The sequence below is a fragment of the Sparus aurata genome, chromosome 17 (genome assembly GCF_900880675.1).
Source record: "Sparus aurata chromosome 17, fSpaAur1.1, whole genome shotgun sequence".
NCBI lineage: Eukaryota > Metazoa > Chordata > Actinopteri > Spariformes > Sparidae > Sparus > Sparus aurata.
The window spans coordinates 1654734-1670709 of NC_044203.1; the positions used below are offsets into that span (position 1 = coordinate 1654734).

At 41.0% G+C, this 15976-nt stretch overlaps 1 protein-coding gene across 5 annotated transcripts in view; it reads left to right on the forward strand.

The window, feature by feature from the left end:
• The window catches only part of enpp2 (ectonucleotide pyrophosphatase/phosphodiesterase 2), a 133285-nt gene that overhangs the window by 108991 nt on the left and 8318 nt on the right, over window positions 1-15976 (forward strand). For 2 of the 5 annotated variants that reach the window (XM_030394888.1, XM_030394890.1), the window contains exons 19-23: window positions 1673-1808; window positions 2142-2281; window positions 12930-13065; window positions 13490-13567; window positions 13787-13919. In XM_030394888.1, the coding sequence (XP_030250748.1) occupies window positions 1673-1808; window positions 2142-2281; window positions 12930-13065; window positions 13490-13567; window positions 13787-13919 (623 nt within the window). The remainder of the gene's footprint in view (window positions 1-1672; window positions 1809-2141; window positions 2282-12929; window positions 13066-13489; window positions 13568-13786; window positions 13920-15976) is intronic. The other 3 variants (XM_030394892.1, XM_030394893.1, XM_030394891.1) reach the window with 2 other exon arrangements.

Consider the following 15976-nt stretch of genomic DNA (forward strand, 5'->3'; position numbering starts at 1 on the left):
CACAACAGTCAGTTTAGATGAACAGAACGGGACCGAACCGCCGGCAAAATCCCGGTCCAGCTCGCGCTGCTGCAGGTATAAATCCACTTGTGACAAAAGCACATTTTTACTGTTTCTTCCTGCACCAGACACAAAGCAAACATAACGGCAATGTTCGCGAAAAAGCGTGTTGGACATTATTTACCCTAAATCTGGTTTTGGACATGCCAGTGCGTCCGCTCCGTCGACTCGGGCGGTGGGTCGTGTACACGAACATCCACAGATTCGATCCCACTTTGTTGTCCGTGTGTCTCTGGATCTCCTCAGACCCGAAAAGACTTGGACTTGTTTAATCTCATTAATACACAACAGTCAGTTTAGAAGCACAGAACAGACCCGAACCACCGGCAAAATCCCGGTCCAGCTCGCGCAGCTGCAGGTATAAATCCACTTGTTTCTTCAGGTATGTCGTGGGCTTGAGCTCTGCAGTGATTGGCTCTGGTGCGCACGTGACTGTGGTGGCTCCGGTGGACAATGCTTGCAGAATTTGTAAAGCATTTATGAAATAATTTGTTCACATTATCATTGCAGTCCAAGCAAATGCTTATTGCACACCACTGAACCACGCAGCAGCCATGTTGAAAGTCTCAGGTCAGTCTGATCCTGATCTGCAGAGATATTTGAGGAACACACACACACAGACAGACAGACAGAGATTTCTCACTTTTATAGAGAGATGACACTCCTCTGACTCTCTGACCTGGTGCCTGGGTGCTTGACATGATGTCACTTTCAAGACCGCGCTCTCGCGAGTAGTTAACGAACGTCGATGGCACCAGTAAGTTCTTGGGAGGGGGGGGAATCTACTCCAAAGAGTAGATACTGAGCAAGATAGTTATCTAGTTTACCTCAGCACTCGCGACACCCGACCCAGTGCAGGACTCTGCTGTGAAGGTGGAGATATGATGCGGCGGTGGTGTATTTGCGACAATTCAAAAAAAAAAAAGAAATTTGAAGGAGAGGCGTCTAGGATTTGGTGGGCCGCCACTCCTAAATGAATGTAGAGGAAACACTGCGTTGACAGTAGCTCAGAATGGACAAACCGAACACTGGTTCTAGAGACCGTTTTAATTTGTTTTTGGCATTTTAAGCAGTTACTGTTAGAATTGGGGTGTTCAGTTGGTAGCAATCTGAAACCACACTGCTAGAGGCTACTAAATCCTACAGACTGGACCTTTAAACCTGTGACTATGTAAAAAAAAAAATAATCCGCATGGACCTTTAAACCATGATTTTTTGATGGCTTGTGTGTGACTGTATGTGAATGAGCCTTTTTGGTTTGTAAAGATGTATTGATTTACTTGATTACTTCTTCTATTCTGCCTCCTTTTAAAACAGAAATAACCATGTTGTCTGTTTGCTTTCTGCTGCAGAGCTGGAGTCGATTCACATTCAAGTCAATCAATGCATTTAACAAAAATCTGTAGATAATTTGCCAACAAAAGGCAGTGTGTTGTGCTGCTCACAATGACTGTCTGCTCATTCTCTACATTATCAGTGTCCTGCATTGTTTGGACTGGAAGTGAGTTGGTCTCAGCCCTTCTCTGCAGTATGGCACTTCATCTTAACTGTGTTTGTGATTCCCATGTAGATCTCTGGTAAGAGATTGTTTCAATCTCCAATCTTTTTGCAGTTGCGTGTAAAAAGTAGGGGCCAGAGAGGTTTGAAAGTGACCCTTGTACGAGGCTATAACCTGGAGTCACTCTGGCTCTGTCTCTTACAGAACAAAGTGGAGGAGCTAAATCAGCGACTGAGGCAAGCTATTGATGGTCAGTGTTTCAAGATGTTACTGATTATGATCTGTTTTTTAATACCACGTATCAAACTTGGAGAATGAACTCACTATCAAGGTTAAATAATGACACCATATGAATCCTGTTCCTCACCATACTGTTTAGAACAAAGCTGCCATATCTAATCCAGAAACATGTTGAAGTTGTAAAATGCAGTGAATCAGCCACCATGTCTCAGGTCAAACTGCGTCATGACCCAATGTATATATTAGTCCTCACTGTGATGGCTTCAGTGTGAACTGCAGTGCTCGGTCCTGTCACACACCGGTGTCTCTTCTGCTGTGTCCTTCTGTGCTCCAACCCTCTCAGATAACAAGAACCTGCCTCACGGTCGACCTGCTGTCCTCTTCCGCACCAAATACTCCATCCTCCACCACAGTGACTACATCAGTGGCTACAGTGAGGCTCTCTCTATGCCTCTGTGGACATCATACACTGTCAGCAGACAGGTACTGTTCATCCTGCAGCATGACAGATGGTATAAAGAGTCTCACCAATATGAAACATTTAATTATTAGTATGAGCAATATATGAGCCAGACGAACCTAAAAAAAAAAAACTCCTGAAAAGCATGTTATGTCCTTAGGGCCCTATGATTTGAATCGCGGAATTGGCCGATTAAAACGGAATCTATTGTTAAACGCGGAATATCGTGGAATTTGACATAATTTCACTGAAATGTTGTTTTCGTGAGGAAGAGGAACCTATGCCTGAGGAAAACTGCACGGAGGGAAGCAAATCTGGGTGGCACAACATGTCCCCGGCCCCCACCCCCCGTCAAAGCAATGTAAGCATGGCGAAGCGACTGCCCACGGCTCCGTCTGCGTTGGCGAAAAAACTGAGAGACTCGACATTAACCCCTCAGTACAGAGCCGAGCAGCTCCTGAGCGACTTGTATGTGTCAGGTGAACTGTTGTTTTGCAAAGAACCAGACCTGAGAAATCATAATTAAAGGTGTAATGCGAGAGAGTTAGCCACCTGTCCGATTCATTTTATCGGCATATCACCAGACCAGAGTGACTGTTAACTGCTGCTAACGGTAGCTGCTGTTAGCTAGCTAGCCCCGTTAGCCACAGCCCTCTTAGCTGACTCTGCCTGGGCTGGGAGCTCAGAGGACAGGGGGAGGGTTGGTGTTTTCGCTGCTAGCTGGTTAGTATGTTATTGACATAACGTTACAATTATAGTTTCTCATTTTGTTGGTCATCTTTGCAAATTTTTTTAATATTTACAACTTGAATTTTCAGAACAGTTTTGGTATGCAAACATTTACTGGATCTGCCTGAGAGCTGACCATGTTTTTATTCAGTGAAACCCAAATGAAAATATACTACTGTATGAAGACATGATGAAATGAGATGTTTTTGATGCACTTTAGTGTACTCTACAGTACAGTATTGAGGAAATGTGTTTGTCACCTCAATACATTTAAGGTAATTTCTATTTAATTTGTGTACATCTTGTCATTTACATCAGAGAAACACTGTTTTGTAGTAAAATAAGAGTAAGAGGTAAGAAAAAAAATTGGATTTCCAAAATTTAAATGGAAAAAACGGAATTTGGGAAAAAATAAAACGGAAATTGGGAAAAAATAAAATGGATTTCATAGGGTCCTACATATGTTCATAGCTAGAAGATTTTTGATACAACATGCAGGAAGACCCACAATTGTCCTCCCTCACTGAAATACATAAATACGTATTACGAGGGTTACATACAGGGCTGTTCATGAGATATCTAACTAGGGGATGCCCGATATGGTTCAGTAAAAAACCATGTTACAGTCGGGTTGACAGATGTTGCGATATGATTCACGAGTAGTAGGAATGATCGTGTTTTTATCACAGTTTCCATTTTCACTGAAAACAATGATGAAAAGTGATAAATCATGATGATGTGATAGTTGTTGGGGTACCAAATGTTTTCTTACATCTGGTGAAGAAGATTTATATGCCATGATATTTGTGCATCATTACAGTACGCTTGGAGTGATATTAGATATTATCGCATATCGTGATATTTGCCTTCATATGCGATATTTTTCACGATATCAAATATCCAACAGCTGTGTGATTCTTTACCTGAGAGGAACTAGTCTAACTAACTAACTAACTATTTTAGTTTAGAGGGAGGGAGCCACTTCCTATTCTTTTATGTGTGCAAGTCATTGTTGCACTAAGGTTGTAGATGTAAAGTGTATATATAAATATTATTTTGATGTTTAAAAGTTTTGTATGTGTTTAAGCTAAGAATATCAATGTCTGAGTCCTTCATTTATTCATGCACTACATTTCATACTAATAATCATCACCCATGACTTCACTGCAGGACTGTCACATATTTTGATTCATCAAAAAAATTCAGCCTCTGCGATTTGGATATTTGGGAAAAGCTTCATTTTTCACCAACATTTTTTGTGGTTTTAGAATATGTTAGAATTTCCCCAAATACTTAAATGGCCAACCTCATTATTTGCTTTTATTTAGTATAAATAATTACTACTGGCATATCATAACCATTTTAAAGCCATAGTTACCAAACTATTAAAGATTACATTGTTCATGCTAGACAAAATGTACTTGTTTTAAAAAATCGCTATCTGATTTTGCATTTTTCTACAATGTGTTTGGAACATTATTGTTATAATTATTATGGAAGAGTTCTCAGTAAAAGAGAGCAGTGTTTGTGGCTAGAAGCTACGGATGTGTGACATCAGCAACAGTTTCTCCTATAGATGACTAAGCTTATCTCAGATCACAGTGAGTGCGATTGATTTGGCAATTTCTGTGCTTCAAGCCCCCTACTGGTAACAGTAGACTTCTACCCTTATTTGACACACTGCAAAAAAGGGGGGTCTAAAAACAAGATAAAAACACTAAATCTGAGGGAAAAGGTACTCAAAACAATTGAAATTATCTGTCCATGCAGCAAGATAATTTCACTTGACAAGATTTCTTAAATTAAGATTGTTAAATCTAGAAATAAGAATTTCTACAGAGGTATTTGGAAGGCTTAAAATAAGCCAAACATGCTGGTTTTAATATGAGATTACTTAAAATTTAACTTAACCAATTTAACTAGTGCAGTGCCCGTAAGAAAAGTGTATTCCTATAAAAAAGTGGGAGGTTAAGCAGCTTTTTCATGGATGGCCAAATGAGGCTGTGTTTGAAGGTGGGGCGTCAGGGATATTTCGGTTTGTTGTGAAATCCGATATTCCAGGGTATAATTGGCTGTTTTTGACCATTTTTGATTTTGCCATTATATCATATATATTCATCTTAAAAACAATTTACTTGGTGTCATTATTTTCAGCACAACCTCACATGTGTGACTGTACAGTTATTTTTTTATTTTGACATACTGTATTAACACAATGGACCTAAAATCACAAAAAAACCATGAAATACGAGTAGAAAAAGTTAGATTTTTTTACTGTGAAAACCACAAATATGTTTAACAAACCATTTTTTTAATCATTTTTTTTACTTATAATGCAAATATAAATTGTTGTTTGCTAAATTTGTGCATACATTTCAAAAATGTACAAAGTTATATGTAACTATTTACATTTAAATGCAGGCAATGCTCAGGTCTGCCTGAGCTCCTTCCAGCTGAATGAAGAATTGGACTGCCTGCTCCACATTCAGCTTCTCCTCATTATTCTGACTTATTAAACAAAAAAACGACTCCACTACTCACTAAACACACTACACCAAACACTACATAACACACTAACTTTACACTCCAAACACGCTAAATGTCACAAATCTCTCAACTCTCACACAAACCGACCGTCGTTCGGCCTGTCAATCATCCGCCTAGGTCCCTCCCACAACTTCCTGTTCCTCAACAACCAGATTTGCTGCTTGGACACTTTCGTGACAAAAGCCTGTTTTTACCGTTTCTTCCTGCACCAGACACAAAGCAAACGTGACGGCAATGTTCGCGAAAAAAACCCCCGAAAATTTACCGATACCGAAATTTACGACAATAACCGACGTCATTTTGGCCATGTCGGTATATATTAAGTGTCATAGGCATAACATCCACAAGAGACAGGGGACATGTTAGGTCCACTTGACAAATCTACCCCAGCGTATACCGATGTGCTTATTTTACATTAATTTGATGGCAAACTCCGCCTGCTGATGCGACACCAGCTATGCCAGGTTAGTAATCAAGTGAACCCACTCTCGCTGTGAGTGGCGGACAGTTTGTGTAATGATGCTGCGTTCAAAGGCTGCAACAGGCCACTGTCTTCGGCCGGGCTGGTCCATTGATCAAACATTTGTGTTTTGTTTTTTATTGACTCAAAATAATGACTGTATTTCCAGCTAGAAAGCGCGCATCTCTCTCCTCCCTCCATTGTTGTTTGCATTTGTGTTTCTGCGTGTTCTGACACGTGAGTGTCCTCATGCTGGAAAATGTGACTTCTCGCGTACGTGACGTCACTCCCCGAGACGCAAGAAGAAAGCAAAAAATATATTTTTTACTAAGGAAAATGACAAAACTAGTAACGCGTTACCGGCATCACTGATTGTGTAGCTTAAGTGCAACATGGAGCATGAAGATGTAAAGAAAAAAAGAAAAAACAGTAGAATTAACTTTGAGCAGGTTTGGAGGAAAGTCGGAGGTGTGACTGTGGACCCATTTTAAACAAGTCGTGGGCCGTGATAATAACATGTGTCGGCTTTGTCGAGTGCATTAAGTGCGGCACTTGTTGCATTATTCATTAAGATTTCTGTAGTTCAAACAACTCGCAATTGTAGTCGAGAACGTCAGTTATAACAGCCCACGTATTAAACTGTTGTCGGGTTTAAATCAGTCTCGGGCTCATAATAACATTCAGTGTGTCGGGCCGGGCTCGGACACAACGTGCACGGGCTCGGGTCGGGCTTGATTCTAAGCTCTACTCGGGTCCAGCCGCGACTTTACTGAGGTTCACCCAGTGTGAGCAGCAGGAGGACGGTTAGCTCACCTCCCAGAACATGGCACTGAATTGCTGGAAACTGATTTAGGGACTGTCATCAAATTACTTAGCATAAATATATTAATACAAAATAATTGCAGTTCTTTCAATATCTTCCATGTCATGGGGCCCAGTGACTCCAGCAGCAGATTGTATTAGTAAACTGGACGAATGAGACACAGCTATGTTTATTGTACTTTAGTGCTTCCTCTATTTTATATGAATATTAATATGCAGAAATCTTGATTTTTTTTCTCAATAGCTTCCATGTCATGTGACCCTCTGACCTTCTGAAACACATTCTGTGTCTATCAAAAATATATAATGATAAAGAAAATAATGGTAAAAAAAAGTTCTCTAATGCTCCAGAGGTTAACATATTATTAAGCAGCAATGTCAACTTCTCTACTATTTTGTGAGGGGGGGGGGGGGGGTTACTTATCGTTCATTTATCGTTATCGAGGTGAGTTGCTCAATATATCGTGATATTGATTTGAGGCCATATTGCCCAGCTCTACTCTGGTGCGCACGTGACTGTGGTGGCACTGGTGGACTATGCTCGGCGGAATTTGTAAAGCATTTATGAAATAATTCATTCACGGTATCATTGCAGTCCAAACAAATGCTTAGATGCACACCACTGAACCACGCAGCAGCCATGTGGAAAGTCTCGGGTCAGTGTGATCCTTATCCGCAGAGATATTTGACCAACAGACACACACACACACACACACACACACACACACAGACAGAGATTCCTTGTATTTATAGATAGACTAGTGCAGTGCCCGTAAAAAGTATGTGTTCCTATAAAAAAGTGGGAGGTTAAGTAGCTTTTTCATGGATGGCCAAATGAGGTTGTATTTGAAGATGGGGCGTCAGGGATATTTACGTTTGTTGTGAAATGTGTAGATTGATAACTATTGTGTTTCCAAATATTTTGGCTTTTAGCAAGGGCACTGTAGGGAGTTGAACCCCATTCCACTAATGTGAAAGTACCACTACCGGTGCCTTTTTGCTTTTTTTTAGCCATTGGGAAAAAGCAAAAACAGTAATGCAACAGGATGATGTTGTTTTGAAGGCAAAATGTGGTTAGATTTCTGTTTTGAGGGTAATTAAAGGGTATATATGGTTGAATATTGTAGTAAGTATATTGTAATAAGTATGAATTTGTTATCCATCATGGTTATGTTGTTGCATTGGTGTTAAACACAACCCCTTAGTATGTTTAAACAAACATGTTTATATTAGAATGAGAAATTGTCTGTTCAGTTATGGTGAGGGTTAGTGTTAGTGAGGGTCATGCAGTGAGTTAAATCATAAATGGTCAATGATTAAATATATGTAATATTCATGCATGTAACAAAATGGGAGTAATTCAATCATCATGCATGTCACATCATACAAGAATATACAGGTTGGCGCACGTGTACTTACCCACATAGACACACACATATTCACAGACACATACACACACAGCTTTACGTTGAGTAGTACCTAATTCAGAATCATTTGTATGGCTGACAGTGTAGTCCAAACTGGTTATTTACTTGGACTTAATCTGGTAGGTTCATTTTTCTGGGCTGAAACATGAACTTCCAGAGAACTGTGTTAAATGGTTTGTTGTCAGAGTGTGTTTACTGTGTCAGCACTTCTGTAAAAACGACATTGCTCAGAAAGTGACGCTTTTTCTTTGTTTCTTCATCTAGAGCAAGTATGCGAAGTCTGTTTGATCTGCCAACTCTGCTGGCAGCAACGTAGAATTGTCCATGGCTGAAGAAATCTCTTGTGCAGAAAACACCAACGCGTTCTAAAGATTGACCCTGTGACTTATTCACAGTCATGGCAAAGCAGGGTCTCACTGGAAATTGTTTCCGTCGCAAGGTTAATGGAAAGATGTTGTCAGATGGTATGAGGGTGATTCTTGGAATTAAAAGAGCGCGTCCGGCATTGACACCAATTACAGATTTTGCAACTAAGAGGTGTGGCAGTATTTGATCTATGATGTATCTTGAGCCATTGCAATGTCCATTTTGTTGGTCAAAGTTTCGCAGTAGCATAATCACCATTCCCACCTTTAAAGTTATGCGATGAGGAGGCATTCCGGATGGGCAGAGTGTATTTAAAAACTCAGTTGGGTACATATGGTGACCTTCAGAATCTGCAGTGTCAATGCTGTTGCAAACATGTTCTTCTCCTGGAAATATCTTGGTCATGTACTCATTTACTATGTCGACTTCAGAGTTAGTTGGGCATAAAATGACGCGTTCGCATAGCCACGTTGGACGGGAAATGTTGGCCAGCATGTCTTCATACACCCAATGGACAATGTCTTTCAGTTTGTCACCAGGAATTGTCAGTGTGTCATTGAGTTTAATGGCAAACTCACCCTCTTCTGGCATTACTGGAATTTTAGCCTCGCCAAGGTCTAAGAGAAATCTGGCAAAGTCTTCTTCAGCTTGTTGATGTTCTGCAGCTTGAGAGAGCCCATGTTTTCTGTTAGACGAAGAGTTTTAACATTTTTCCATAGGTATGAGCTCTTGCAACACCTTCCTATGATCTCGATGCGGCTACCGTGTGGTACAACGGTAAGGATTTGCCTCCAATCGCCACTGAAGACCACTGTGATGCCACCAAATGGTTTGGCTGATCCTCGGAGCCACTGAAATGTACGATCTGCAGCTTCTAATGCACGGCGATCCATCATTGTCACTTCATCCACGACCATGAGGTGTGTCATCCTAATGAGTGTTGCAGTGCTGTCATGTTCACTCACACTGCAAGTGGATTCATCAGTGAGAATGAGAGGACATTTTGTTCTGCTGTGAAAGGTGGTGCCTTTTGGCAGTAGTGGAGCTGCGATGCCACTCGCAGCTGTTGCAAGAGCCACCTTGCCTTCTGCACGGACTTTGTTGAGGATTTGGCATAATATGAAAGTTTTTCCTGTCCCGCCACTGGCATCAAGCGCTATCATCTTTCCAAGGCCCTTTTCCACGCTCTCCATCACTGTTTAGATAACAGTTTGCTGCTCGTAATTAAGTCTGTTTTCTGTTTGAGTAATGTTAGCTTGAAGTTCAGTCGAGTGGTCCGTTGGTTGTCAGTTTCAGCCGCGCAGAGCCTTGACTGGAGTGCGGCGTTGCTGGCCAGTCGAGTGGTCCGTTGGTTGTCGGTTTCAGCTGCGCGGAGCCTCGAGTGGAGTGCAGCGTCGCTGGCCCGGCGGGCTTCTCGTGCTTCAGCTGACTCAGCATCACGTGCACGGCGCATTGCCTGACGTGCTTGTTCTCTCTTTGAACGATTGGATTTCGGCATTTTAACACCCACAGGTAAGTGAATATCAAATTGGACTGCAAAAGAAAAGAAAAAATACAGGATTCAGTTTAATATTGGCAAATGAAAATAATGTTTTGTTGAGAGTTGATTAATTTTTCTGCTGTCATTCATATCCAACTTCACCACTATCATCATCATCATCAACTATCTAAACTGGTAATTATAGAAGTTGGTTGTAGACTAAGGCAACATTCCTTGGAGTATTTTTAAAGATAGCCAAAACACAAACTAATTCCTTGTCTTTACCTTGTTTTGAACATATTCAAGGTATGTTACAGCTAGGTAAAACATTTTTTTACATGATAAAATGTAAAGTGATCACATCTGATCTGAGACAATCTGATTGACATGTTCATGTCTACTCAGTTTGCCAAGGACATGGCTTATTTAGAACAGGGAATATAAACCCCCTTGGTTTCACAAAGGCAGGACAGGAAATTAACATTTGCCAAGCAGTGCCAATACCTGCTGTTCAGTGTAAAAATGACTACTTTCTGACACACACACTTTCCAGCCCAAAACATGCCCTGAATGCCGCATTGAAAGTGAATGAGGTGTTAACAGTCACAGCTCAGAAGGGTTTGGTGAATTTGAAATGAGGCAAGAGAAGGCCTTACAATTTTGAAGATGCCTATTATTCATGTCATCCTCATAGTCAGCGCATATAAATTTGCAACGAACAAAGCGAACATCATCTGAAATGGGATGAAATCTGGCAGTAAAAACAGACCAACTTGTAGCTAGTCGACAAAATGAACTGTGCAGAGCATAATATTTAGCACTGTAATATAGGCTAGGGGAGAGAGAGAGAGGGAGAGAGAGAGAGAGAGAGAGAGAGTTTTCCACCACAAAAAAATGGTTTCTAACTACCAAAATGATGAGGATAAAAATTAGTAGTGGAAGTCTGAAGAAGCAGAGAGTGGGGACAGGGGCAGTATTGGGGTGGGGTGTGAATGAGAGAGAGGGGGGGGGCAGGCGCGTGTAGGGGTCTAGGTGAGGCAGTGAGGTTTTCCAGGCCAAAGCATTCCTCAAAACTAACAGTATGAACAAAAGCCCCTCTCAAAATGCAATATGGTTCTATGTGTTAACATTTTATATCGGTATGGAACGCACACCAACATAATTAAACACTCCGGTTGTCATGATTCAAGCATTGGCAACGCAATAACCATTCAATTCAAAGTTAATGGGGTGGTAACAGCCATAAGAGCTAAGCAGGGTTTGGGGAATTCAAACAAAGACAGTAACAAAGGCTATAATAGTAATGAAAAACAAACGGTAATGTAAGCATCAAAATAAAACGGGCCTACAGAAGCCCAACGTGCCAGTAAGAAGGTAAAAACTTGAGAAACCATGATTTAGATTTAGCAAACGCGCCTTAGTTAGCTGCTAGCAACCCCGCCGGATGAACAACGTTAGTCAAGCACCCGACATGCTAGCACGAAGACCAACCAAGCATAACAGAAGGCTAACTTTCGAACAGAGAAAGTAACAAAGGCCCCTTATAGTTCAGATACCCGAACGGTAATTGTAAGCAAAAAGGGCCTATAGAGGCAAACAGGCCAGTAAGAAGCTAACGTTAGAAACGTGAGAAACAGGGTGATGTTTTAGCCTTAGCAAACGCGGCTTAGCTAATGTTAGCTGCTAACAATCCCGCCGGATGAACAACGTTAGCAAGCAGTGGCAATTAATAATGTAAACAAATTGTAAACGCACCAGCATGCAGTTTTGCCTGGAGAAACACTTTGAGACAGTGTAACTTATAGATGAGTGAAGACAGTATCCAGATATCCAGAATGTATAGGGCTAAGGGAGTGAAGATTTTATGGCTAAATGTTAACTTACATCAAGAGTGTGTCGTATAGCAGCTAGCTACACACCAACATCCACAGATTCCGATTCCAGTTTGTTGTCCTCGCGGATCCGGATCTCCTCAGACCGGAACATACTCGGTCCGGACTCGCTTGGTGTCATTAATCCACAACAGTCAGTTTAGCGAACTGCCGGCTATGTACCGCTCCAGCTCGCGCCGCTGCAGGTACAACCGCGGTCACGTGAAGCACCGGTGCGTCCGTCGAATCAGGAGGTGAGGGGTGGCGGTGGGCTCTCCAGTGATTGGCTCTGGTGCGCACGTGACTGTGGTGGCTCTGGTGGACAATGCTCGGCGGAATGTGTAAAGCATTTATGAAAAACTTTATTCACGGTATCATTGCAGTCCAAACAAATGCTTTAAGTATGTCTGGATGTATCATGTATTGGGTGACCCAGTTTGCCTGTTTCCTGTTTTGTGTTTCCTGTGCCAGTTTTGTGAACAAACATTGGTCATCATCTGCTTGAAGTCAGAGCAATAAACTCTGTTTTTTCAGATGCTTTTTGTGTGACTCTTGAATCAAGCAAGTTGAGTTTGTTACTGAATCTGAAAACAAGATTTATTTTGATTGAGACTTTGGGGGAGAGATGTAATATATCTTATTTTAACAGTTATTTACCTCATTTTAAGATTTCCTGCCTATTTGAGACAAAAAAGATAAGGTTTGCTTGATATAAAATTATAGTGTAAAGTTGAACACTTTAAATAAGAAATTAACTCTTAAAACAAGACAAATTATCTAAAACTTCTAAATCTAAGTTTTTTTTTCTTGGTAAGAACCAAATAATTTGCAGTGCACCTTTGTTAACTGCAGGGTCATGCTGCTGGTCTGATAAGACATACACCTGTTGAACAACTAAAAATCATCAAAAGTTGAGACTAGGTTTCAGCTCATAATATGCCCGCTCTTTGTGTGTGCTTGGTCTCCCAGGTAGAAGTGTCTCCTCTGCCCGAAGCGCTGTCTAACTGTGTGAGACCTGATACCAGAGTCCCTCCAGCCTACAGTCAGTCCTGTGCAAACTACAGAGCAGACAGACAGATCACCTACGCCTTCCTCTACCCGCCACGTAAGTCTACCATAGCAGCTCCATCAGTGAAACACTGAAATACAATCACTATATCAAATCACAAACATTTTAATAGCGGTTTCATTTTCACTTGGAAGTGAATATTTGGACTACTGATCAGAGAGGTGCACAGTGTCAGCTCTGATGATTGAACAGGATTTTGGCATTATACATTAAAGTTAGAATAATCCACCAATGAACTGAACTGAACATTTTGTCTTATTTTGCTATGTATTTTAACAGTAGCTCTACACTAGTGAAACAACCAATACAACTCATGTTGGGTGTCTCGTGTCAGAAAATTAATGTTTTTTTACAGCCTAGTTGTTATTTTCTTAGTTGCTCATCATTCCCATCAGCCAAAGTAACATTACTAACACAACACTGTACCCTGTCATCATGTTTCTTTTTTCTTTATTGACAGAAATGTCCACAACTATAGACAAAAAATATGACGGTGTCCTCATTACCAACACCGTCCCCATGTATCCTGCATTCAAGAGTAAGTCGGTCAGAGATTAAAACTTTGATTCAGGGCTTTATGACTGGAGTCCTGTTGATAACATCTATGTTATGATTGTGACAAACGCCTGCACAAGAATTCAGCCAATTCAGTGCTCATAGCTTCACTAATATATTTCACAGCTCTTGCAGCACCTCCTATCCTATCTTTTATGTTTCATTCTCACATCCCTCTGTTTCTCATACACCTCTCTCTCAGGAATATGGGGCTATTTCCAGAGAGTACTGCTGAAGAAGTATGCCACTGAGCGAAATGGGGTGAATGTTTTAATTGGACCCATATTTGACTACGACTATGATGGTGTCAGGGACACAGCTGAGAAGATAAAAGAGTAAGAACATTAATTTTACTTCATTCCAATTCACCCTTTATGTCCTCATTTGTGGTGCTCTAGGATTCAGTCTGAATTAAAGCTGCAAGCAGCGCTGAACGGGCCCTCGCAGTCCACGCGCGTTGGGGCTTGATGCTGTCGGGGTGTGCAGCATACCCGGTCCCATTGCCTGATTATTGTGTACGCATCTCTTAACTGTCCGTGTTTTAGACAGTGCAAGAAGTGGTTAAATGTCATTCCCTGTGTCCAACATGTGACATGTGGCGCTGTGACTATGACTGTATATTGGCCTATGTGTTCAGGGCTGGACTCTAATCAAACATGTGAAGTTTGGTCCAGATAGGAATGAGGAAGTTGTTCCTTTATGATTTGGTTGCCTGCTCCTGCCGGTATTAAATAATGTCAGAGAAGTCTCTGCAATCTACATAAACAGATTTGTGGTCAGTTGTGTTTTGATTATTGATTGGCGGCGACGCTGTTGGAGGGTGTGTTCACCTTTTAGTTGCATGTCATGTCGTAGTGTATGATATGGAGGAAAAAACCTATAAATGTCATGTAGATAGGATGTTTGTCTGAATTCCTGTGTCCAGTAGATGGTGCTTTGGATATGACACAGTATTGATTCACGGAGGTATTCAGGGCGACATCGTATACCTGTGTGATGAATTTGTTGTACATGGGAAATTGTATATTTTTTTGTGATCAAATTTTTATTAGAATTGAAAGGCATCTGTATACATTCAACAGTACAGAAGCAGTCAGAGATGTTAAACCACTAAACAACACAGAGGGACAGAAAAATATAGGAAGAATAACCAGCCTCTAAAAAGTACGTACAAGAGTACATTCAAAATTTACCACAAAAAATTGAATAAACATTCAACATCTACCAGAAGGAGTGATTGTTTTCCGGCATAACTAAGGTGACACATAAAGATACACACAGACATAGGCCTATATGCAAACAAGTAGTTAGCAATGGAGGTACAGAGGCAGCAGGTAAAACATAAATTGAGAAGGAAAAAAGAAAATACACATACATACACACATATAACACACACACACACACACACACACACACACACACATAATTAAAGTAAATAAGTAAACATAAAGAAGAAAATAAATAGATAATAAAAATAAATAGATAATAAAATACATTTCAAGAGATGTTAGATGCCAATAGTAATTTATAAAAGACGTAATACAAAACCTAACAGGGAACCTAAACCAAAAAGAGCAGGACCAGGGGGGTCGGGGGGGTTATATCAAAAGGCCCTTGAGATCCTCCAGTGACTGAGCCCAGCACATTATCACTTCCTCCCTTGCCCCATGGATGCGTGCTGTAGACAGTTCCAGATGCGCAACATCTATGAATGTAAGTAGCCACTGTTGCCAAGTTAGTGTATGAGGAGGTTTCCACCTGGTTGCAACCAACTTTTTAGCTGCTGTCAGGCCAGCCAGAAACACACGCTTTTGGGATTTTTGTAGCTTCAGCTGAGAGAGATCATTTAAAATAAAAACAGATGGGTGCAGTGGAACAGGGATGGACATTAAGATGGACAGTTCTCCCTGCACCATTTTCCAAAAGTTAGCCACACCTGGGCATTCCCAAATCATGTGGAAAAAGGTACCTACTGTGCCTGGAAAACATAGTGTACAGTTTGAGTTATCGTTAAGTTTCATACTGTAAAGTTTATGAGGAGTCATAGATGTTCGGTGAATGAAATTTAAATGAATCTGTTGGTGGTCGGGATTTCTGGATGACTGTTTAACTGTCTCCCAGACACCATTCCAGCTAAATTCAGGGTGCAGGTCAGGGATATCCGCTGCCAAGACGCATCCACCGGCAGAGCAACATATGACTTTTCCAAGAAATAGCGATACAATTTAGACACAATTTTTCTCGATTCTCGGGCCTGACGCAGAACCTTGATCAAAGAGTGCTCCTCCAGTGGACCTTGCCAAGGCACCCTATATGTTTTCATGGCTGTTCTAAGCTGCAGGTAGAAATAAAAGGTGGAATGTTGTAAATTAAACCGGAATGAGAGTTCTTC